The sequence below is a fragment of the Xenopus tropicalis genome, chromosome 1 (genome assembly GCF_000004195.4).
Source record: "Xenopus tropicalis strain Nigerian chromosome 1, UCB_Xtro_10.0, whole genome shotgun sequence".
NCBI classification, from domain to species: Eukaryota; Metazoa; Chordata; class Amphibia; order Anura; family Pipidae; genus Xenopus; species Xenopus tropicalis.
In genome coordinates, this window is record NC_030677.2 from 205,403,346 (window position 1) to 205,429,118 (window position 25,773).

The 25,773-nt window shown below is 48.6% G+C and overlaps 1 protein-coding gene across 1 annotated transcript in view; it reads left to right on the top strand.

Annotated features, from left to right (window-relative positions):
- Positions 1–4,264: 4,264 nt before the first annotated feature.
- The window catches only part of ctif (CBP80/20-dependent translation initiation factor), a gene marked incomplete in the record, with an annotated part of 115,302 nt that continues 93,793 nt past the window's right edge, over positions 4,265–25,773 (top strand). Inside the window, 2 exon segments of the mRNA NM_001078866.1 lie at positions 4,265–4,374; positions 24,743–24,939. Coding sequence (NP_001072334.1) covers positions 24,760–24,939 — 180 coding nt within the window.

Consider the following 25,773-nt stretch of genomic DNA (forward strand, 5'->3'; position numbering starts at 1 on the left):
AGGGCCACTTTAGAAAACATGTGCCACGTTTGCCTTCCCACCGGCAGTAAAGTGAATCGCCAGAGGGAAGGAGAGATTCCGGGGAGATTTGTTGCCCTCAGTAGCCAAGATTTAACTGTGGCTGAGAAATCTCCCTGTGCGCCATCACCTTTACTTTTCCTTCTAAAATCCTCAGCTCTTATGGTGCCCTTACTGTATATGGGGGCAGTTGCTTCACACTGACTCTGTCAGTGTCAAAACATTCAGTCCTATGTGCAGCAGGTGATTATAAAACAGGGCTAAATAGGATTAGTATAGTGGGAGGGCACGTGAACTAAAGCAGAATAGTAACGCACACAGGGAATGGGCGAGCTCCACTCCTACCGAGCTGAAGCAATTAGCACACAAATGCCCTACCATTACCAGATCATGTGAAAAACTTCTGGAAATTCCACCTAGACGGGACTGAATGCAATCAGTGCAGCTCAGCAAAGTGCATTTGTTAGGCTGAAGGCACACACAGGGGTCATTATTGGCCCTCACACAAGGGGTGCAGAATTGCTCTCCTCAAGCCCATGCAAGCAGGCCTGGATACGTACATTCCAACGTCCCCCGTTCCATATTTACACGTACGGGAGTCCAGGCATTCAGGTTTTAAAACCTTGTCAGACAAGAACCCCATACATGTACTGACATGATTGCATCTCTGTACCCCCGTGGGTCAGGTCTGGACTTGGATTCAAAATAGGCCTGGGCAATTCAAGTGCTCATATTCCTAAACTGACCCCTAACTAAATAGTGAGTGTCTATGGCACCTTACAGCCCCCCTGGCATTCCCAGTACCCAGAGGCACAAACAGCCCCCCCCAGCCCAATAAATAGTGACTGTCTGTGGCACCTTACAGCCCCCTGGCATTCCCAGTACCCAGAGGCACAAACAGCCCCCCCCCAGCCCAATAAATAGTGACTGTCTGTGGCACCTTACAGCCCCCCTGGCATTCCCAGTACCCAGAGGCCCAAACAGCCCCCCCAGCCCAATAAATAGTGACTGTTTATGGCATCTTACAGCAGCCCCCCTGGCATTCCCAGTACCCAGAGGCACAAACAGCGCCCCCAGCCCAATAAATAGTGACTGTCTGTGGCACCTTACAGCCCCCCTGGCATTCCCAATACCCAGAGGCACAAACAGCCCCCAGCCCAATAAATAGTGACTGTCTGTGGCACCTTACAGCCCCCCTGGCATTCCCAGTACCCAGAGGCACAAACAGCCCCCCAGCCCAATAAATAGTGACTGTCTGTGGCACCTTACAGCCCCCCTGGCATTCCCAGTACCCAGAGGCACAAACAGCCCCCCCAGCCCAATAAATAGTGACTGTCTGTGGCACCTTACAGCCCCCTGGCATTCCCAGTACCCAGAAGCACAAACAGCCCCCCCAGCCCAATAAATAGTGACTGTCTGTGGCACCTTACAGCCCCCCTGGCATTCCCAGTACCCAGAGGCACAAACAGCCCCCCCAGCCCAATAAATAGTGACTGTCTGTGGCACCTTACAGCCCCCCTGGCATTCCCAGTACCCAGAGGCACAAACAGCCCCCCCCAGCCCAATAAATAGTGACTGTCTGTGGCACCTTACAGCCCCCCTGGCATTCCCAGTACCCAGAGGCACAAACAGCCCCCCCCAGCCCAATAAATAGTGACTGTCTGTGGCACCTTACAGCCCCCCTGGCATTCCAGTACCCAGAGGCACAAACAGCCCCCCCCCCCAGCCCAATAAATAGTGACTGTCTTTGGCACCTTACAGCCCCCCTGGCATTCCCAGTACCCAGAGGCACAAACAGCCCCCCCCCCAGCCCAATAAATAGTTACTGTCTGTGGCACCTTACAGCCCCCCTGGCATTCCCAGTACCCAGAGGCACAAACAGCCCCCCCCCAGCCCAATAAATAGTGACTGTCTGTGGCACCTTACAGCCACCCTGGCATTCCCAGTACCCAGAGGCACAAACAGCCCCCCCCCCAGCCCAATAAATAGTGACTGTCTGTGGCACCTTACAGCCTCCCTGGCATTCCCAGTACCCAGAGACACAAACAGCCCCCCCAGCCCAATAAATAGTGACTGTCTGTGGCACCTTACAGCCCCCCTGGCATTCCCAGTACCCAGAGGCACAAACAGCCCCCCCCCCAGCCCAATAAATAGTGACTGTCTGTGGCACCTTACAGCCCCCCTGGCATTCCCAGTACCCAGAGGCACAAACAGCCCCCCCAGCCCAATAAATAGTGACTGTCTGTGGCACCTTACAGCCCCCCTGGCATTCCCAGTACCCAGAGGCACAAACAGCCCCCCCCAGCCCAATAAATAGTGACTGTCTGTGGCACCTTACAGCCCCCCTGGCATTCCCAGTACCCAGAGACACAAACAGCCCCCCCAGCCCAATAAATAGTGACTGTCTGTGGCACCTTACAGCCCCCCTGGCATTCCCAGAACCCAGAGGCACAAACAGCCCCCCCCCAGCCCAATAAATAGTGACTGTCTGTGGCACCTTACAGCCCCCCTGGCATTCCCAATACCCAGAGGCACAAACAGCCCCCCCCCAGCCCAATAAATAGTGACTGTCTGTGGCACCTTACAGCCCCCCTGGCATTCCCAGTACCCAGAGGCACAAACAGCCCCCCCCCAGCCCAATATATAGTGACTGTCTATGGCACCTTACAGCCCCCCTGGCATTCCCAGTACCCAGAGGCACAAACAGCCCCCCCAGCCCAATAAATAGTGACTGTCTATGGCAGCTTACAGCCCCCCTGGCATTCCCAGTACCCAGAGGCACAAACAGCCCCCCCCCCAGCCCAATAAATAGTGACTGTCTGTGGCACCTTACAGCAGCCCCTCTGGCATTTGCCATTACCCACAGATTGCCAGTCCGTTCCTGCCTGTGGTGGTTCCAGTGGTATGCCCCTGAGCTAACATTCAGATCAGCTAGTTTAGTACCAGCAAGTAGATGGCAAAATTAAACAGATCCAGATCTGTGGGTTTGGTGACTTTGCCAGGCAGGCAGCTATGCATGGTACATGGGCAAGTTTAGCAATATCTACATTATACAGAGTATGGCTGGGGAGTATGTTGAATGCAACACAATTTCTGCCACAAAAACACAGGGAAGGAGCAACTCTAGAGCCTGGGTTAGTGGAGAAGGGGGACCCCGACAATGGCGGAAGGCTGGGAGTGACTGTGGAGGGTTAAGATGAGCATAGACTGTAAGACCCGCTCGTCTGGCAAGGTCTCCAAATGAGCAGATCTTCCCCCAATATGCCCACCTATGGGTGGGCAATATTGGGCTAATTTGATCGTTTGGCCCGAGGGCAGGCATAGGAAATCCGACGGAGAAATTTAACCTGCCTGATCAAGACCTAGGCAATTTCAGGCCAGATGTTTGTCAGCGAGGCCCGTCGGGGGTGCCCATACACGGGTAGATAAGCTGCTGGTCTAAAGGACCAATATCGGCAGTTAAAATCATTCCCTGTATGGGCACCGTTAATATAAATCAAGTCTATACAAATTCTCCACCTCCAGCTGTTGTTGTACCTACAATTCCCAGCATCCCCAGTCGATGTGGAAATGTGGAGAGTTAAGGTGGCCATACACGTGCCGATTCTAGCTGCCGATATCGGTAACTTAGACAGACTCGCCAGCTAATCGGGCCGTGTATGGGCACTAACTATGGGCATAAAATCGCCCAGATATCGATCGTCAGGTTAAAAAATGTAGTTGGATCGGGGGCCGCATCGGCTCGTTGATGCAGTCCCAGAACCGACTTTGCCTATTACCGTAGTTCTAATTCGATTGTTTGGCCCCAGGGCCACATGACCGAATTATCCTGGATTCGCCGGATATCGCCCACATGTAGGTGGGGATATCAGGAGATTAATGTGTATGGCCACCTTTACAGTTAACCACTAGTTAGAGGTCTTGCAGGTCTTTATTAATTTCCTGTGGTAAATGTATGATACCTATTAATCATAACTGTAAACTCCCTGCTACCCATAAGCCCTGCTACAGTGTAACACCCCTATTGGCAGCTTGTAGTGCGCTACAGAGGCTAGCTCATTCACCCTCACTCCCTCCCTGAGGCCAGGGTGCCACACAAGCACATTGGAGGACTACTAGCAAAGGCCGGACTACATTTCCCGGCGTGCCCTGCGCCGATCCACGAGTAGCCCGGGCAGTGGGCGTGGCCGTGACGTCACGCAGCCTTTCTCCCTGTGTCAGGCAGGATCTCTCTCCTCCGGTGCCACTGACCAGGCGTCCGGGCTCTTCCGGGACTGATGAGCCTGCAACAAGCGGACGAGCTGCCATAGGGAGGCGGCCTGGGCCAGCCCTGGGATATCAGCACCCACAGCCAAGGTAGGCAGCAGATGGGACCCCCACTGGGGGCTGCAGCTGCTATGGAATAGGGATCTCTCACAGCTGGAACTGGACTACACTTCCCATGGAGCTTCAGTCCTCTATTTTGCAGTGGAGGTTGCTGGGAGTTGTAGTCTAACAGTATGTGGCAGATCCAGGTTGGGAAATCAGTGCTGTAGGTGTTTGTGTATATGAGGGGTAGGCAGGCACCCAGGGGTGGCTCAGTAAGAGGATGTGCCCTTATATGGGTGCCCTGCCCTAACATGGGTGCCCCCTGTTTATTATGAAGCTTGGGCTCTGGACTGGGGGCACATACAGGGCTGGTATAGGGGAAGCCCCTGACTATATACCTAGCAGGGATAATAAGCATGGGGCCCTCCTGCATTTTGTGTGACACTGGCAGTCAGAGGGGGATGCTGAGAGTTGTAGTTACGCAGCAGCTGGGATGTGGGCCCTGAGAGCATAGCGGCATTAGGCCTTTTCCGTGAAATGGTTAATCCAATCCCACTCTCCCTGGCATCAGTGCCCGGTCTGTGTCTTAAGCTTCCATTGTTTAAATTGGCGATGCCCCTAAGTCCCGTGTGTGCTGGGTCATGCCAACCCCTCTCTGGCACAGCCTCTCGCTCTTCCACCAATGAATATTATAGGGGGGCTAGGGAGTGCGGCCCACCAGTACCCCCCAGGGATACAAGCATCCAACTTGTTACTATTACCCCTTCCTTTAACCCACTGTGTGCCAGGCTTGTGTGTTGCAAAATGGGCTGTATTACACAGGTGCTTCTCTTATTCCCTATTTGGCTTTTGTATAAAGTGCCCCCTGTTAGTGATGCCCCCCCCTCCCGTCTGTGCTCGATTTGGCATAGTTTATAAAGTTGGTTGAAAGGGAGAACCCAAAGTGCCCCCTTGCACTGGCCATCTGTGTTTATGGTATTTGGTGTAAGATCAGTGTCCACTCACTGCCTCCCAGGTGCTTATGGGTATTGTAGTTCTAGCACTGCTGATGGCAGTAAGCCCATATTGTACCCTATATATGCATTATTCTAATGTGCATTTCACAAACCTTAAAGGAAATACCACCCGTTGGGAAGAAGGGCCGGTATGAACATTTCTGCCTGCATGGAGCTGAAGGGGTTAAATCGGTAAATCACTGATGTTTGGGTGGGGCTCATGGCTGAATTTACTTGCCCACCTTTGAGGCTGCCACACTTGGATGATGGGATCTGTATGTGCCCAGCAGGGTATATTTATTGTTGCCCACTGTCAGCAGGGTGGGGACCGGGGGTGAAGTGTGGCGTCTGGTCCCTGTGACAGGTGCTGGTATGGGTGCCTGCTGGTGATACTGCACATGCTCGCAATCTCACAGCATCAACAGCGAGAGGGGAAGGCACAACTGAGCTTCTTGTCCATGCACTGCTGCCTTCCCAGTGCAGCCCCCTCGCATCCTCCATCCTTTCCTTTTGTGCTGCTGCTGCAGATTATATATATATATATATATATATATATATATATATATATATATAGCGCTACTTGTGCTCTGTTCTGCACCCCCATCGCTGCAATGGGGCCCCACGCTGATCTGTTTGTTCCCAAACCCGTGCACGGTCTGTGGATAGCTACAAAAGGGCGATCCGTGACTTAACTGTAGGGGAAAGTTATTGGGGGATTAATTTTCTGGTACACACGTGACTATTTACTATTCCTTCCTGGCAAACAACAGCAGTGCTGTCTTGCTTTATGGCAAGGGGTCTGGATATACTTGCAGGGTCAAAGCCACTGTGTAGGATCAGTTGCCCTTTATCTGAACGGCTCATAAGTATTTACTGCGCCGCTGCTCTTCATGCCTGTGGCTGATTTAACAACAAGTGTAAGCGATAAGAAGATGTCACTGAGGCAAAACAAACAAATGCATTGAACTAACTAAATAGAGGAATGTCACACTTGGGGTTCGCTGTGCGAGTGGAATACTGCCCGACTCACTTTGCCCAAAAATGCATGCTAACTTTGGCAGAAATCTGCCCTGTCTGTGCCATACAGATGCCATTAAAATCCCTGGCAAGAGGCACCAGTGGTATTGCTCTGACTTATGCCATGGGCTCTGTAAATATGACTGGACTTTCAGTATAATGTTTAACTAAAATGAGTTAATAATGAAATGGGGATTGCTTACCCTTTTAAGCCCTTCTATGCTTCAGTTGGGTATATAGAAACATTGGGTATAGTATTGCCCATAGCATGGCAGGGCCAATTTGACTTTGATGGGAAGGAGATGGTTCCAGTTAAACCCCTAGGCCCCTCCAGACCCCTTCCTCTTGATCTGCACCACTGGGCACTTTAATATTGCCCCGATTACCAAACCTGCTCAGGTACCTCAAATGGGGCAGTATAATGGTCTTGGTCAGTGGTGCAGTGTGGGATGGAGCTTTGGAAGGCTCCAAGAGTTTTAACTATAAGAATAAATCTTCCCTGATGCCCCTGCTCCAGTGTGGGCAGTGGTAATTTCCTGAGAGCCAGCAAATTGCCCTGTGTGGCCTAGGCCTAAGCGCACTTTATATATTATTCACCCTGGGGGTTCAGCACAGGGGGTGTAGTTACAACCAGTCGTAATGCAGGGTGTAAGCATCATGGCAAATGTATGGTTGGCACAATGGTTAGTGAATATTGTGCCTGGCAAAGTAAGGTCTGTCACATACCAGGCTCGCCCTGTGGCACTAGGTGCCAAGTGATGCCCATACCCCAATACCTGTAAGAATGCACCACAGGGGCATATCTTGCACTAAGTTAATGATCACAGTACAGGTATCGGACCCCTTATCCGGAAATCCATTATCCAGAAAGGCCATCTCCCATAGACTCCATTTTAATGAAATAATTCACATTTTTAAAAATGATTCCTTTTTCTCTGTAATAATAAAACAGTACCTGTACTTGATCCCAACTAAGATATAATTACCCCTTATTGGGGGCAGAACAGCCCTTTTGGGTTTATTTAATGGTTAAATGATTCCCTTTTCTCTGTAATAATAAAACAGTACCTGTACTTGATCCCAACTAAGATATAATTACCCCTTATTGGGGGCAGAACAGCCCTATTGGGTTTATTTAAAGTGATACTGACACAAAAAAACTACTTTTCAAATTATGAATATACATAAAAAGCTACCTATAGGTCGTGTTGATGGTTTTTCGCTGACAGGTTTGGTTTTGTAAGTAATTGTTACTTGAAGTTCCTAAACCTGACTGTTTTGCCAACCTGACTGTCCCTTTCCAACCTGTCAGTTATAGCTCCTAATGCTAACAGATAAATATGGCCGCCCCCTCATAGAGGAACAAAGGATCAGACAGGTAATGTAAACGCATCAGGCAAATATTTTTATGGCAAAATTATAAAGACAATGTTATGATAGATGTAAAAAAAAGATTTACTTTCTGGTGTCAGTATCTCTTTAATGGTTAAATGATTCCCTTTTCTCTGTAATAATAAAACAGTACCTGTACTTGATTCCAACTAAAATATAATTACCCCTTATTGGGGGCAGAACAGTCCTATTGGGTTTATTTCATGGTTAAATGATTCCCTTTTCTCTGTAATAATAAAACAGTACCTGTACTTGATCCCAACTAAGATATAATTACCCCTTATTGGGTGCAGAACAGTCCTATTGGGTTTATTTCATGGTTAAATGATTCCCTTTTCTCTGTAATAATAAAACAGTACCTGTACTTGATCCCAACTAAGATTTAATTACCCCTTATTGGGGGCAGAACAGCCCTATTGGGTTTATTTAATGGTTAAATGATTCCCTTTTCTCTGTAATAATAAAACAGTACCTGTACTTGATCCCAACTAAGATTTAATTAATTCGTATTGGAGGCAAAACAATTCTATTGGGTTTAATTACTGTTTAAATAATGTTTTAGCAGACTTAAGTTAGGAGATCCGAATTACGGAAAGACCCCTTATCCGGAAAACCCCAGGTCCCGAGCATTCTGGATAATGGGTCCCATACCTGTATTTATAAAGCCAACATATTTGGCATCGCTGTACAGTAAAAGGGCATATATGGAACATACAGAGTACATACAAATACAGACCCATACAGGATTGAGAGAGGGCCCTGCTCATTAGAGTTGACAATATAAAAGCGAGTAATCCCTGGGATAATCCCTCAGTGCTCCCTTCAAGGCCTGAAACTGATCAACAAACATAACCTTTGTATCCTAACTATTCAGCCCGGCCAGTGGTAATATCCCAAATGCAGAGATCGACCTTGGGCAGTGACTGGCTCCCTGTCTGTATATGCCAGCTGTGCCACCCCTTCCCTGCCCATCTAATGATCACTTCCCTGCCATTCCACCCAAATACTTATGGGGGTACTTAATAAAAGCCACTACGTTTGCCCAGGAGCTGTAACCCATTGCAACCAATCAGCAGGCAGAATTTACTGGTCACCTATTTAAAAGCAAACATCGTATTGGTTGCTATGGGTTACTGCTACTGGGCAAACTTTTTATTACATATAGGGATTAAAATTTGCAGACAGGTGAAGTTAAGGGAAGGCTTGATACTTTCTCTGATTCGACTCTTTCCATTTCTATTGGGAGCATGCTTGAGGCAATTTGACTCTCTCCTCTGTATTATGTTATACACACAGAAAACAGAGTTTATTTCAGGGGCTGTTACATTATTATACAGGACAGCATGAGGGCCTCCCCTATTGTGTGCATGGAATATTCCATTTGTGTACTTATATTGACACGATGGGAGCTGCCATGTTGTTGTCCATTATTAAGTATGGGGATTTAGCTGGCTATGTATTCTAACTGTTAATACATCACAGTGCCCCAAATGCTCCTTTTTGGTTCAATTTCACACCAGTGCCAATTTGATTTCCCAATTCCCCCTGCGGCCAGAGGCAAGCACACTACAGTTTTAATCTACATATATACGTGTGCCAGCTCAGTGGGTGCCAGGGATACTTGGGTAATCAGTGCCATGTTCTTTATGAGAGATGCCCAACTGATCCATAGAACTCGCTGTATTTCCCAGGGCTGTGGACTTGGTGCATAAATCCTTTGACTCCGACTCCAGGACTCCATATCTCCAACTCCACAGCCCTGGTATCTCCTCAGCATTTGAAAACAAAATCAGAAATATATCATTGTTAACCAGTTAATCAATCAATTAATCAATTAATGACTGGACTGCACCAGTGAACTAACAAGCAGGAGTAGGAGTGTTTGTCAAAAATACTGACTCTACTCCTGGCATACATGTCTAGATAGTATGATCAAATTGGTTGGCTAAATCATGGCATGTATGGCCAGTTGATCGTCTGACATTGTTGGCTTCTATTTATCTCATCTATAGTCTTGACAGTATTGCGGAAGCTTTCAGTTTCTTTATAGGATGTATTTAACAATTGAGGGGCAGGGTTCAGTTGTCCACTTTCCCTCTATAAGTGCTTGGGGTGCAAGTCTGCAGTGCAAGGGACCGGGGCTTTTTGGTTGATTACAGTTTGCCTTCATTTGGCAGCTCTGTATTCATGAAGAATGAGCTGGGGGGGCAGGTAGGTGTCCCCCATCTTGGTCCCTTCCAACCCCCTAGCTCACCCAAGCAGGTTAGGAAGTGCCAGGGTGCCCTATGGCACAGGTTGATTCCAAATATACCTTGTGCTAGGAGCAGATCTCAGTGATGCCCCAGATACAAAGGCTGGGTAAATAGGTGCCAGTTTTGTGCCCCTTCGTGCTTTGGCACTTCTAGGGCACTGTAAATCCCCAGAATCTGCAGCCATTACAGAAGTAAGGGGTCTTGTAACAGGAATATTGTGCAGCCGGCAGGTCTGGGACCTAAAATAATAATAATAAGTAAAAAGAAAGTAAAAGAAACTACCGATGCTAATTGCTGTGTATCTAATCTTTGGCTGGCAGGGTTCCCACAGTGCATTTGGGCACTCACCCAAGTCTACATGCAAATTGTTTATTTATATTGTGATATGGTTTCTCTAATAGACTGATAAGCTCTGCGGCACAGGGGAGCCTGTATGGGCTCGTGTATGTGTATTGTGTACACAAAAGCCTAAATAGCCTGACACCGGCCCAGTGAACTGGCCTATGGCAACCCCTCTGGCATTTGCCAGTGTTTCTGTATTGCCAGTCTGGGCCTGGCAGCAAACAAGATTCTACTTCTGTTTCATGTTTCCTAGTGTATACCTATTCCTTTCAATTTTACATTTGATATATTCTTAATGATTGTGTTTTTTTAATTGAAAAAAAATATATTTTTAGCCCCCAGAGATGGAAAACAGGTATTCAGAGAGAGGGTAGCCGAGGGGGTAACACACCCTGACGTCAGATGTTGGCCGATTGTAGAAGGAACAAAAAGGGACTATTGTTTTGGTCAAGTAGCTGCAGCGGGCACAGCCGGGCTATTCAGTAATAGTGCACAATGGGAGGGCAGTCGGCTCGCTTGGCCCAGACTAAAGGCACGCTTAGGGAACGCTTGTCTTTCCATTATATTTATCATGATGATAAATCAAAACTTCACAGAAAAACTAAAACCAATAGGAAACAATGTTATTTGTAAATGGAATTGCCATTGAAATCAGCGTCTGTCTGTTTATATTGTCTGCTCTGCTGGCTCTGACTCCTGACACAATGTAGCAGTGAAGCCAGCTGATTCCTGGAGGAGAATGGATTGTCGCTACACTGTTTCAGGAGTCAGAAATGAATAGCAAAAACGGTTTTGGGGTGGAGATCCCCTTTAAGCTTTGGAATGGCTTCCCAGATCTGTTCTGTGGAATGTTTGATTGCCTTGGCTGGCGTGGGTCGGAGACACACAAAGTGCTTTTGTTGGAGGCAGCTCAGGTATTTCAGGAATGTATGTAGCTGTCTGTCATGTGAATTCCGGGCATAGCTCCTTTACTTCCACCTGAAAAAATGACTTTCAAGAACTGGGAACAATTGTATTTGTACAGCTTGCTCAAGGTCTAGTAACCCATAGCAACCGTTCAGCTGTTTGCTTTCTGACAGCAGAGCAGTAATTGTTGTCTATTTTTTGCTAGAAGTGGTGCAAACATTTTTGACTTTTAGTACATCCCCCACCCCTTAGTTGAATGGAGAGACTGTCAGTTTGTCAAACAACTGAGTGACAGCCCACTGGCCAATAGAATTGAAAGATATGGCAACATTTGATTGGCCAGCAAGCTTCCCCTGACAATATGAATGGTAATAATTAAAAATAAAAACACCAATTGCATATTGCATTTAAAGGGAAACTACCCATTATTTTGTAGTTTGCTGAAAAACAGAGGCTGGTAATGGACCCCCTTGAAATGTTGGAAATATTTTAGTGTGATCTATTAAACACAAGGATTAGTTGCCCTTTACACTGCGTTGTGCATGGCCGGGTTACTATTTCTGGAGAAGAGATAATAATTCTCAGCTGATGCTTTTCCAGGCGACTTGCCATTCAGCCCTCTGCCTCGACCTTCAAGGCTGCTATTGGGATCCCTAGGCCTGGGGTGGGGTGGGGTGGGGTGGGGACCCAGAAAAACTCAATGCTAACCTTAGCTTTCTTTATATTTGTTACTTAGCTTGCCTTAAAAAAGATACCCCTTAGCCTCTCCCCAAAAATCTCTTCCCTCTCTTTATATTTGGTTTCAAAGAAAATTCAAAGTTTTTCTTGTATAACAGTCACCCTGCTATAGTTTCAGGGGTACCCAGGGCACAAATAAGCACTCACCCCAAATCCCCCCCTAACTGGCCTTCAGGCTGGGCCCCCTTAGCCCATAACAAGGTTACAGATATACAGAAACATTGGGGTAACAGTCACCCTGCTATAGTTTCAGGGGTACCCAGGGCACAAATAAGCACTCACCCCAAATCCCCCCCTAACTCACCCCAAATCCCCCCCTAACTGGCCTTCAGGCTGGGCCCCCTTAGCCCATAACAAGGTTACAGATATATAGAAACTTTGGGGTAACAGTCACCCTGCTATAGTTTCAGGGGTACCCAGGGCACAAATAAGCACTCACCCCAAATCCCCCCCCTAACTGGCCTTCAGGCTGGGCCCCCTTAGCTCATAACAAGGTTACAGATATATAAAAACATTGGGGTAACAGTCACCCTGCTATAGTTCCAGGGGTACCCAGGGCACAAATAAGCACTCACCCCAAACCCCAAAAAGATACCCCTTAGCCTCTCCCCAAAAATCTCTTCCCTCTCTTTATATTTGGTTTCAAAGAAAATTCAAAGTTTTTCTTGTATAACAGTCACCCTGCTATAGTTTCAGGGGTACCCAGGGCACAAATAAGCACTCACCCCAAATCCCCCCCTAACTGGCCTTCAGGCTGGGCCCCCTTAGCCCATAACAAGGTTACAGATATACAGAAACATTGGGGTAACAGTCACCCTGCTATAGTTTCAGGGGTACCCAGGGCACAAATAAGCACTCACCCCAAATCCCCCCTAACTGGCCTTCAGGCTGGGCCCCCTTAGCCCATAACAAGGTTACAGATATATAGAAACATTGGGGTAACAGTCACCCTGCTATAGTTCCAGGGGTACCCAGGGCACAAATAAGCACTCACCCCAAATCCCCCCCTAACTGGCCTTCAGGCTGGGCCCCCTTAGCCCATAACAAGGTTACAGATATATAGAAACATTGGGGTAACAGTCACCCTGCTATAGTTCCAGGGGTACCCAGGACACAAATAAGCACTCACCCCAAATCCCCCCCCTAACTGGCCTTCAGGCTGGGCCCCCTTAGCTCATAACAAGGTTACAGATATATAAAAACATTGGGGTAACAGTCACCCTGCTATAGTTCCAGGGGTACCCAGGGCACAAATAAGCACTCACCCCAAATCCCCCCCTAACTGGCCTTCAGGCTGGGCCCCCTTAGCCCATAACAAGGTTACAGATATATAGAAACTTTGGGGTAACAGTCACCCTGCTATAGTTCCAGGGGTACCCAGGGCACAAATAAGCACTCACCCCAAATCCCCCCCTAACTGGCCTTCAGGCTGGGCCCCCTTAGCCCATAACAAGGTTACAGATATATAGAAACTTTGGGGTAACAGTCACCCTGCTATAGTTCCAGGGGTACCCATGTACTTTAGGCCAGTGGCATTAGTGGCCTAATGCGCTACTACTGCTCCCTGTGCAGGTAAATGGGGGAGGCTAGGGTGGAAGGGGTGGTACTTAATGTCGCTAGAGTATATGCCCTGTGTGCTATAGCCCTTAGGCTGACCCCTTCTGACACTGCATGGGGCAACCTTAAGCTGGCCATACACGTGGCGATCTCACGATGTTTCGTACGACCGTCGGTCGCACGAAACATCGTCAGATCCGCCACACACCATTCAGGGCTGAATCGGCAGGTAAGGAGGTAGAAACAATAGGATTTCTACCTCCTTCTGCCGATTCAGCTCTGAAGGGAGAATTTTGGTCAGGCGCCTTCTATGGCGCCCGATCAAAATTTTCTAACCTGGCCGATCGGCGAGTCGTCCGATATCAGCAGCTTCCTGCGATATCGGTCGGCTCGCTGACATGCCATACACGCACCGATTATCGTACGAAACGAGGTTTCGTACGATAATATCGGTGCGTGTATGGCCACCTTTACTCTTTGGCAGCCAGTGATTAAGTTGCAGATTTGCCCATGTGGCAATAAACTTCACTTTTTAAAGGGAAAGTTATCTGCTAAAAATGGTCAAATGTAATGGCAACTGATGTTTCCCACCTGCAAGAGATTACTCTGGATTTGCTGGGATTGGCTGCCATTCTGCCACTTTCAAAAGTAAGCAAACTTGTTGCTTTATTTGTGACATTTGTGGTTTGCTTTGCTGCCTTGCAGCACTCTGTTCCGAGTTCAATTCTAGCCAGGGCACTATTGGCGAGGAGTATTTTCTCCCTGTGTGGGGGGTTTTCTCTAAGAAGGAATTTATTTCTCCCCACAGACAAGTGTGTTGGGTCGTGATGTGCATAATGTTCAGGGTAATGCGCTGTCGTTATATAAATAAAGGAGAAAATGAAATAATTGGATTATTAATGGCGGCTGGAGACGGGCCGGCTGGGAGATAATCTAGAATTGCATGGACCCAGGTGTGGATTTGATAATAAAATCCTTTTTAGAGGGAATTCTTGCTCAGTGCATCTGTGCCAGGGAATGTATCCAGGAGATAGCGGGGGCCCCCGGGAATGCCAAGGGTCTGTCACACCATTGCGGTACCAGCAAACCCTATATAATGCAGGTGATGTATAGGAAATATACTGTTTGCTGCAGGAAAAAGAATATATATGTTTATATTCATGTCAGTTGCCCTTTAGGCAGATGCGCTGGTGGATCCATTAGAGCCGGGGGTTGTCCCCCCCCCCCCCCCCCCCCGAGGAAGAGCATTTGGGCCTTTGTGCTGTGCTCGGATCCATTGTGCGAGTGCTGAGCTGGCAGCCGGCCATCCCTCCGTGCTGGAGAGAGGGCTTTATAAACGGATGCCTCATTTTCCTGTTCTGAAAACAAAAAGCCTCTTCATGGCGTCTCATAATGACCTGGGTATAACATGGCAGCACCCAGGGAGGGGCAGCCTCTGTGCCCCCTAGCCTGCCTGGCATCACTAAGCCTGCAACATGCCCCGGGGGGTATTAATCTATATGTTTTTATTTTGTTTTTGGAATTTTTTTAGAATTAAATTATTTTTGCCCTTTTTGATCAAAGGGCAAGTAATTTGCCCCATTTACCTTCCCATGCTTCCTATGGTGCACCTTGCCCCTTCAGTCCCTGGCCATGTTGCATACAGGTATAACAGGGAGCTTAATATTCTCAGACAATTTGCACTTGGTATTTGGTTTTTGAACGATTTAGCTCTTTGTTCAGCAGCTTTCCAGTTTGGAGTTTCAGCATGTATCTGTTGCTAGGGTCAAAATTACCCTAGCAACCAGGCAGTGGTTTGAATGAGAGACTGGAAAATGAACAGGAGAAGGGACTGAATAGAAAGGTAAGTAATAAAAAGAAACAATAACAATAAAATTGGAGCTGTACAAAGCAATTGTTTTTGGCTGCCGGGGTCAGTGACCCCCATTTGAAAGCTGGAAAGAGTCAGAAGATAAAGGAAAATAATTAAAAAACTATAAGATATAAAAAATGAAGACCGGTTGAAAAGTTGCTAGGAATCAGCCTTTCTACAACATACTAAAACTTAACTTAAAGGACAAGATAGCCAAAAACATAATTTTTTGCCTAATTAAAGAAAATATAATTCTAAGCAACTTACAATATACATTTATTACAAATTTGTAATGGTTTTTGAGTTATTTATATCTATAATTGCTATTAGAAGCAGTGTTTGCCTTTTCTATTCCCTGCCCTGGGGGCTCTGGCATACGAAACAATCTAACACAAGGCAGCAGCCTGACAGACCCGACTCGCTGGGGGAGTCTGACAGACCCGACTCGCTGGGGGAGTCTGACAGACCCGACTCGCTGGGGGAGTCTGACAGACCCGACTCGCTGGGGGAGTCTGACAGACCCGACTCGCTGGGGGAGTCTGACAGACCCGACTCGCTGGGGGAGACTGACAGACCCGACTCGCTGGGGGAGTCTGACAGACCCGACTCGCTGGGGGAGTCTGACAGACCCGACTCGCTGGGGGAGACTGACAGACCCGACTCGCTGGGGGAGTCTGACAGACCCGACTCGCTGGGGGAGTCTGACAGACCCGACTCGCTGGGGGAGACCGACAGACCCGACTCGCTGGGGGAGACCGACAGACCCGACTCGCTGGGGGAGACCGACAGACCCGACTCGCTGGGGGAGACCGACAGACCCGACTCGCTGGGGGAGACCGACAGACCCGACTCGCTGGGGGAGACCGACAGACCCGACTCGCTGGGGGAGGCCGACAGACCCGACTCGCTGGGGGAGGCCGACAGACCCGACTCGCTGGGGGAGGCCGACAGACCCGACTCGCTGGGGGAGGCCGACAGACCCGACTCGCTGGGGGAGGCCGACAGACCCGACTCGCTGGGGGAGGCCGACAGACCCGACTCGCTGGGGGAGGCCGACAGACCCGACTCGCTGGGGGAGGCCGACAGACCCGACTCGCTGGGGGAGGCCGACAGACCCGACTCGCTGGGGGAGGCCGACAGACCCGACTCGCTGGGGAGGCCGACAGACCCGACTCGCTGGGGGAGGCCGACAGACCCGACTCGCTGGGGGAGGCCGACAGACCCGACTCGCTGGGGGAGGCCGACAGACCCGACTCGCTGGGGGAGGCCGACAGACCCGACTCGCTGGGGGAGGCCGACAGACCCGACTCGCTGGGGAGGCCGACAGACCCGACTCGCTGGGGGAGGCCGACAGACCCGACTCGCTGGGGAGGCCGACAGACCCGACTCGCTGGGGGAGGCCGACAGACCCGACTCGCTGGGGGAGGCCGACAGACCCGACTCGCTGGGGAGGCCGACAGACCCGACTCGCTGGGGGAGGCCGACAGACCCGACTCGCTGGGGGAGGCCGACAGACCCGACTCGCTGGGGGAGGCCGACAGACCCGACTCGCTGGGGGAGGCCGACAGACCCGACTCGCTGGGGGAGGCCGACAGACCCGACTCGCTGGGGGAGACCGACAGACCCGACTCGCTGGGGGAGACTGAACTTTGAAACGTTGTTTAAAAAGTAACAACCAGGAGTTCAGCAAATGCTGCTTTCTATAACAATTACATTTACACATAACTTTTAAAGCACTACATTTTCAATAAATTCACATAGGAAAGTTACTTAGAATTATGTTTTTTTTATTAGGCAACCCCAAAACTTATTTTTGGGGTTGACATGTCCTTTAAAGTGACATCATTGCTGGGTTTTGTGACAGGTAGCCTTTCGGGGAGCAAAAACAGACTGCTGCGGGATGGGCCAGGTATGACTGGCATAGGTGATGTCAATAGGAATAGTAGCTGAGCTGCTGGAAGTCAAAATACTGTACATATTGGGAAATGTAATAGCAGATGCAAAGCTTACTCCAGGTCTAGTAACCCATAGCAACCAGTTCAGTATTTGATTTTAAATGCAGCCCAGTCAGTGCTACCTGCTGATTTCTTATATTTACTAGAACCGGTACCAAAGCCTTTTATTACATTATCCCCAATGTATCATTCCTTCCCTTCGCTACTGGGGTTTGGGAATAGTGTACAGTCTTGCCTACTGTAAGCTGCCGGCTGTGGGGATTAGTATACAGTGTGTCTTTTATATACGTTGTCACAGGATTATAACTAATCTGCCCTGGAGGTGTGTAATAAGCCTGCTGTGATCCATTGCACTAATGGTACCAAGAGTAGCCAAGTGGTTCCACTGCACCTTGCACCCCCAAGCAGCTGCCTTATAAGCTGACGCTTAGAAAGTTTTTTTTTTATATTGTTTCCCCTTTAAATCTGTTCTTGTGGGAGGCATGGGGGGCACAAATGGTGACTTACGCTGGTTTATGCCGGTACAGTGGCACATTGCTGCTGGAATTCATGCCAATCCTGCCCTAGGTGCACTGGCATGTACCCCTACTGCAATAAATACCAACAAGGTGCCATTTGTACTTGGGAACTTCTCCTGCTACAGAGAAAAGCTGAATTGGTTTCAGAGGTTTTGCTCCTTTTATGGAGCCGTAATGGTTTCTCCCTGCGGCACGGAGGGGTTTGTATTGGCAGGCAGCGCCGACTGCGGAGCTGGAGTGGAATTTTCTATGGACGCCAGGAGTAACGTGCACAAAGCTTTAAGCTGTAAGAGCATCTGTTCCCAGGCAACCTCTGCCCAAATCTCCTGCTAATTTGCCTCATATTCTTATCATTAGGCAGCTCTGCAAATATGGCGGCGCCAAAGCCAACACCCGGCAAAGCTATGTAATATACTGCACTTATATTGTAAGTTCTATGGGGCAGGGACCTCCTTCCTACTGTGTCTCATACCACATGGCACTTATATATATATATCAATCCAAATGGTGTCCGCACTCCAAGGCTCAATATTCTGCGGAGTGCTAGCCAAAATTATGAATGTATAGAAAATAATCATCTGTGGCCAGCACACCCTTCAATGTTTTATCAAAAAAAATTTTTTTGTAGATATATTGTTAAAAGCAACGTTTCGGTCCTCATTAGGACCTTTCTCAAGGATTGAGAAAGGTCCTAATGAGGACCGAAACGTTGGTTTTAACAATATATCTACAATAAAAAAAATTTTTGATAAAACATTGAAGGGTGTGCTGGCCACAGATGATTATTTTCTATATATACATATATTGTATTTACTTAATAGATCACTTGTCCTCCCTGTGTGTTATTTTGTATTCTGTAAGATTGTACAGCGCTGCGTGTCCTTGTGGCACTTTATAAATAAAGTTATACATACATACATACATACTGCATGCAGGAGTACCGGCGGCCCCGTAGCTAAGGAATATGGGCAGCCGGTAGCTAGGGAATATGGGCAGCCCAGTAGCTAAAAAATTCGGGTAGCCTTGTAGCTAAGGAATAGGGGCGGCACGATAGCTAAGTAATATGGGAGGCTTGGTAGCTAAGGAATATGGGGAATACAGGCAGCCTGGTAGCTAAGGAATAGGGACGGTACAATAGCTAAGGAATATGGGGAATATGGGCGGCACAGTAGCTAAGGAATATGGGGAATATGGGCGGCACAGTAGCTAAGGAATATGGGGAATATGGGCGGCACAGTAGCTAAGGAATATGGGGAATATGGGCGGCACAGTAGCTAAGGAATATGGGCGGCACAGTAGCTAAGGAATATGGGGAATATGGGCGGCACAGTAGCTAAGGAATATGGGGAATATGGGCGGCACAATAGCTAAGGAATGTGGGGAATATGGGCGGCACAGTAGCTAAGGAATATGGGGAATATGGGCGGCACAGTAGCTAAGGAATATGGGGAATATGGGCGGCACAGTAGCTAAGGAATATGGGCGGCACAGTAGCTAAGGAATATGGGGAATATGGGCGGCACAGTAGCTAAGGAATATGGGGAATATGGGCGGCACAGTAGCTAAGGAATATGGGGAATATGGGCGGCACAGTAGCTAAGGAATATGGGCGGCACAGTAGCTAAGGAATATGGGGAATATGGGCGGCACAGTAGCTAAGGAATATGGGGAATATGGGCGGCACAGTAGCTAAGGAATATGGGGAATATGGGCGGCACAGTAGCTAAGGAATATGGGGAATATGGGCGGCACAGTAGCTAAGGAATATGGGGAATATGGGCGGCACAGTAGCTAAGGAATATGGGGAATATGGGCGGCACAGTAGCTAAGGAATATGGGGAATATGGGCGGCACAGTAGCTAAGGAATATGGGGAATATGGGCGGCACAGTAGCTAAGGAATATGGGGAATATGGGCGGCACAGTAGCTAAGGAATGTGGGCGGCACAGTAGCTAAGGAATATGGGGAATATGGGTGGCACAGTAGCTAAGGAATATGGGGAATATGGGCGGCACAGTAGCTAAGGAATGTGGGCCGCGCGGTAGGTAGGGAATACTGTAGGTGACATGTTCTAAGCACATGGGTTCCAGGGCAGTGAGAACCTTGCCGTTTCTGTGTGGCTTTTCTCCTCCTCTCTGTCCCTTTCTATTCTCTGCACTCACTCCTAGTTCTGACTGTAGAACAACAAAGTCAGTTGCCCCCTCAGTTGGCATTTGCTACATTCTTTCATGGCTCCAAATCACTTCCCCTTTAATGAGTCACATGACCGGCGAGCTCCCTGCATGGGAATTTCTCTAGTGATTTTTTATTATGTAACAGTTGGCTGAGTTGTCAGACACATTCCAGGCATTCCGACTGTGTCCCACATAGCCTCTGTCTCTGGCTGGTTGTGCCCTCAGGTACCTGCTGTATATCTTTATTAATTACATTGTATCCCTGTGCAGTCTGTACATTAGCTGTAACCTTCAGAATCCCACTGTGTTGTATTCATGGATACATACCTAAATACTGCATGCACCCAGTGTTCATATAAAGGTACAAGGGTACTCCCCAGGGCCTTCTAATATCCTTATCATTTACAGTAGGGGGTACATTATCCCTTATAATACATGAGTGATACTCAGAGTTCCCTGTATAACTCAGCCTGCAGCCTTGTGCCTTTATATGGGCACAGAACCCCTCAGTGACTGCTAATATCCTTATCATTTACAGTAGGGGGTACATTATCCCTTATAATACATGAGTGATACTCAGAGTTCCCTGTATAACTCAGCCTGCAGCCTTGTGCCTTTATATGGGCACAGAACCCCTCAGTGACTGCTAATATCCTTATCATTTACAGTAGGGGGTACATTATCCCATATAATACATGAGTGATACTCAGAGTTCCCTGTATAACTCAGCCTGCAGCCTTGTGCCTTTATATGGGCACAGAACCCCTCAGTGACTGCTAATATCCTTATCATTTACAGAAGGGGGTACATTATCCCTTATAATACATGAGTGATACTCAGAGTTCCCTGTATAACTCAGCCTGCAGCCTTGTGCCTTTATATGGGCACAGAACCCCTCAGTGACTGCTAATATCCTTATCATTTACAGTAGGGGGTACATTATCCCTTATAATACATGAGTGATACTCAGAGTTCCCTGTATAACTCAGCCTGCAGCCTTGTGCCTTTATATGGGCACAGAACCCCTCAGTGACTGCTAATATCCTTATCATTTACAGTAGGGGGTACATTATTCCAAATCGGTTTCCCACCTTTATTCCCGATATTCCCTTTTCTAAACCTTGCTTTACTGCCTGTGCTGGGAAATGTGCCGTGCTGCCACAGGAGCACTTTGCAGCTCAGTGTTGCACACCCCCCTTCCTTTGCATGTAGTTGTGTGTGTGAATGGAGTGTGACCTTCACATAAGGTGACTGGCAGCAAATGGTGACAAATTGACAGCGCTGCAGTGAGTCGCAACAAATATGCTTTGCCAGAGGAGTTTGCCGGTGCTCTATAAGTATGGCAAGAATGTTTTAGATACAGAGAGAGCGCAACTTCAAGTGCATTAACCAGCAGTGCAACAGTGGTACTTACACATACACAGTACGTAACTGTACCTACTGGCAGCTACAACTCCCATCTGGCACCTCAGGCACTGCAGGGAAATTATAGGCCGGCCAGTCTAGTGACCCCTCAGTACAACACGCACACAGGCAGTCTAGTGACCCCTCAGTACAACACTCACACAGGCAGTCTAGTGACCCCTCAGTGCAACACGCACACAGGCAGTCTAGTGACCCCTCAGTGCAACACGCACACAGGCAGTCTAGTGACCCCTCAGTACAACACGCACACAGGCAGTCTAGTGACCCCTCAGTGCAACATGCACACAGGCAGTCTAGTGACCCCTCAGTGCAACATGCACACAGGCAGTCTAGTGACCCCTCAGTGCAACACGCACACAGGCAGTCTAGTGACCCCTCAGTACAACACGCACACAGGCAGTCTAGTGACCCCTCAGTGCAACACGCACACAGGCAGTCTAGTGACCCCTCAGTGCAACACGCACACAGGCAGTCTAGTGACCCCTCAGTGCAACACGCACACAGGCAGTCTAGTGACCCCTCAGTGCAACACGCACACAGGCAGTCTAGTGACCCCTCAGTGCAACACGCACACAGGCAGTCTAGTGACCCCTCAGTGCAACACGCACACAGGCAGTCTAGTGACCCCTCAGTGCAACATGCACACAGGCAGTCTAGTGACCCCTCAGTGCAACATGCACACAGGCAGTCTAGTGACCCCTCAGTGCAACACGCACACAGGCAGTCTAGTGACCCCTCAGTACAACACTCACACAGGCAGTCTAGTGACCCCTCAGTGCAACATGCACACAGGCAGTCTAGTGACCCCTCAGTGCAACATGCACACAGGCAGTCTAGTGACCCCTCAGTGCAACACGCACACAGGCAGTCTAGTGACCCCTCAGTACAACACGCACACAGGCAGTCTAGTGACCCCTCAGTGCAACATGCACACAGGCAGTCTAGTGACCCCTCAGTGCAACACGCACACAGGCAGTCTAGTGACCCCTCAGTGCAACATGCACACAGGCAGTCTAGTGACCCCTCAGTGCAACATGCACACAGGCAGTCTAGTGACCCCTCAGTGCAACAAGACTGGATTTTGGCTGATGTGAGTGTGTGAGTGGCACTGATGATAGGAGGCAGAGCGGGCCAGACACCTGTGTTGGTTGGCATGGTGCCCTGGGCTGGCATTCGCTGGCAGTGCTGCTGAAGGCCCTGGGAGTAACGGGATTATATCGGGCAGTGCTTCCCTGCTGTATTCATGTGCTTAGCAGCGCCCGCAGAACCAGCGCAGAGCAATTAGCCTAATTAGTGATTATATGCAGTGCCGCCTCCTCTGGGAAATGTCAGTGTGCAGTCTGTCCTTATTATATAGAATGGGGGCTGCCCTACTGCTTGCTGGTGTGCCCCCTCTTCTCCATTGCACACAGGGTGGGGGAGGGGGGGAATGTCCAGGCATAATGCCCCACTTTTCTAAACCTCCTGTTTTGGGTGCAATATTGGGTTATTTTGTACATCACCCTTTAGTTACCAGATGTTTTGGGCTGCACGGAGTGGCTATAGAGGAGAGCTGGGGGGGCAGGTCTGTAATAGGAACTGTGGGAAGTGATTTATAGCCAGTGTTATCAGCCACTGATTTCCATGAAACCGTTTATCACTGTATCTAAAGTAAATATTGGCATGTACAGGGTGCACAAGGGTTCCTTATTGGGTGCCACCTAGAGGGCACCTCTGCCTTTCCCTGTACTGGTTTAAATGGACAGTGCTACTTAATAATAATAAAGTAATTTTTGAAAAAATAAATACAATAACACATCATTTTTTGCAGAGGGGGACAATATATAAACCTTTAAGCACTGTGTTTCTAAGTAAAATGAAAATATCAGCATGGCCGAAATCAGCCCCATAGATTGGCATTACTGACAAGTGATAATGCTGGCGCTGACCAGATAGTTCCCTAACAGTGTGTGGGTGCTGCCCAGGCAGGGCGATGGCTATGGGGATGGGTCACAATTGAAAGCACCCTGTCTGTCATTGCTTTTAGACTGTCATCGGCCATTGTTTCTTATATAGTGAGTGCTAGCAGTGTCAGGGATTACACCAGGGGGCTTGCCTCCCCTTCCCCCCACAGAACCATGTCCCAGTACTGATGTAGGTGGCTTTTAGCCAGAGGGCCATGATGGGTCACTTAGCTGCCTGTGTGCCTCTATATAATGGCATCTGTGACTGATAGTTCCCTTATCAGCATGTCCCCCCCATGTGCCCTGTGGCCTTTGCTTTTGTTATTCCATAACCCAATTCTCCTGTTGCAAGATGCCAATTATCTCTGTTATCCTGAGACCCCCAACCAATAAGAACCTCATTACTATCCTTGTTTTTTTATGGGAGCCTAAATAGGGGTGCAGCTTACCAAAAATTGGACAGGATTTCCAATTTCAGCCCCAGATTTCAGACTCGAGCAGTTTCCATCTGAAATAAGCTTTATGTTCCTCACCCAGCTGTAATATATTGGGTGATTGGTTGTTATTGTTTGGTGGGGGTGCTTGTTGAAGTTGCCAGGTGGTGGGTTAAGATTGGCTGATCCAATTGTTTAGCTCCAGAACCAGTGATCTGATTACATGGGGGCCACTGGAGACAGATGGGAGAGGAATATATCTGCAGCCCCATATGGAGATTGTCTGGCCCTACTGAATCAGATCTGATCATGGCCATATATGCCCAGATTTGGTTCTTATTTTGCTTATTGTGCTTATTTTCACTAATCTGGTGAATTGTCTGGGCTGGGCTGGGCTGGTATCGCCACTTGTGGGCCAGTCAAACCAATAGTCCCAAGATCTTGTTGGTACAAGGAAGGAAGTAAAGTGGAGTTGCAAGTCTTCATGTCCTGCTGTACTGAACATTCAGTTAGCCAGGGTTTACAAATGGAACAATTGAAAGGTGGCCATACGCAGGCATAATCTGCTTGTATGGCCCGTGGCACCAAATAGTCCGTGTATGGCCACCTTACCAAGCCCTGATAACATATCTGTCAGGTGGGGCATTGGGTTGGCCTTTTGGCTGCTTATGGGGCCATCAGCCCCAGTATACCTGTCAGAAACTGAATGGGGGTAGTCCTGGTGCAGAATTAACCCCTGGGCACTAAAATTCTTGGGGGTGGGGGAGGAGGTTTAACAAATAACCTTAAGGCTAATGGTGGAGCAACTTTCACATGTAATAAAAAGCACTAAGTTTGCAAGGATGCACAAGTTTTTATTCTGTATATAGTGATTATATACATATATTTAGACTCTTCTCTGTTTTCTGCCCTTCAGCCAATCGTGCGCAAGTAATGGAGAGCTCGTCGGTGGCATCGGCATCCTCAGAGGCGGGGAGTAGCCGTTCCCTGGAAATCGAGGAGCTGGAGAGGTTCATTGATAGCTATGTGCTGGAGTACCAGGTCCAGGGGCTGCTTACGGACAAGACTGAAGGGGACGGAGAGAGTGATAAGACCCAGTCGAATGTATCACAGGTGAGAACACTGACTGAGCATTATGGAACTTTATGGGCATCACTTGGTGCTTCCTCTTGGCCCATGTCAGGCTCCATAAGGCTTCACACGGGGCCCAGTGGAGGGCTGAGAAGCTTGTACAACAGCTCTGTTTTGGTGCCCTGGGGTGCTCAGTACTAATGTAGAAGATTTTCAAGGGGAGAGAGCAAGGGTACCCGTGACTGATGTGTGCATGGATGGGGGCACTAGATGCTTTGGAAGTGACTGTCAATACTACTTATTGACTGGCCACACACGGACAGATATCAGCTGCCGATTGGGGTCCTTCAGACTGCAGCTTATCTGCCCATGTATGGGCACCCCATACCCCAGGCCTACCCGACCGACATCTGGCCTAAAATTGGCCAAATCTATATCGGGCAGGTTTGATTTTCCATCAGATTGCATTGGCTTGTTGATGAGATCCTCGGTCTGATGTCGCCTATGCCCACCGTTGTAATTGGCCCTAGGGCCAAATGATCAAATTAGCCTTTAGGTGGGCATATCTGTAGAAGATCTGCTCATTTGTTGAACTCCCCAAACGAGTGAATCTTACCTTTATGGCCACCTTTAGTCACCCTTAGGTGGCACTTTTGCTTTTCAAGTAAATGGAAACCAGAGGAGATCAACTTTATTGTCTGTAATCTAAGGCTGATGTACCATGGATAGATTTAGTCGCCCGTGATAGATCTCTGCCACCGCAAGTGACTAATCTCTCCAAAAGGCCTTTTACACCTTCAACAATACAAATAGCAGGCAACTTCCCGCGACTTTGGAAAGCTAAAGCGATGCGTAGTCCTTTCTACCAGCGATTTG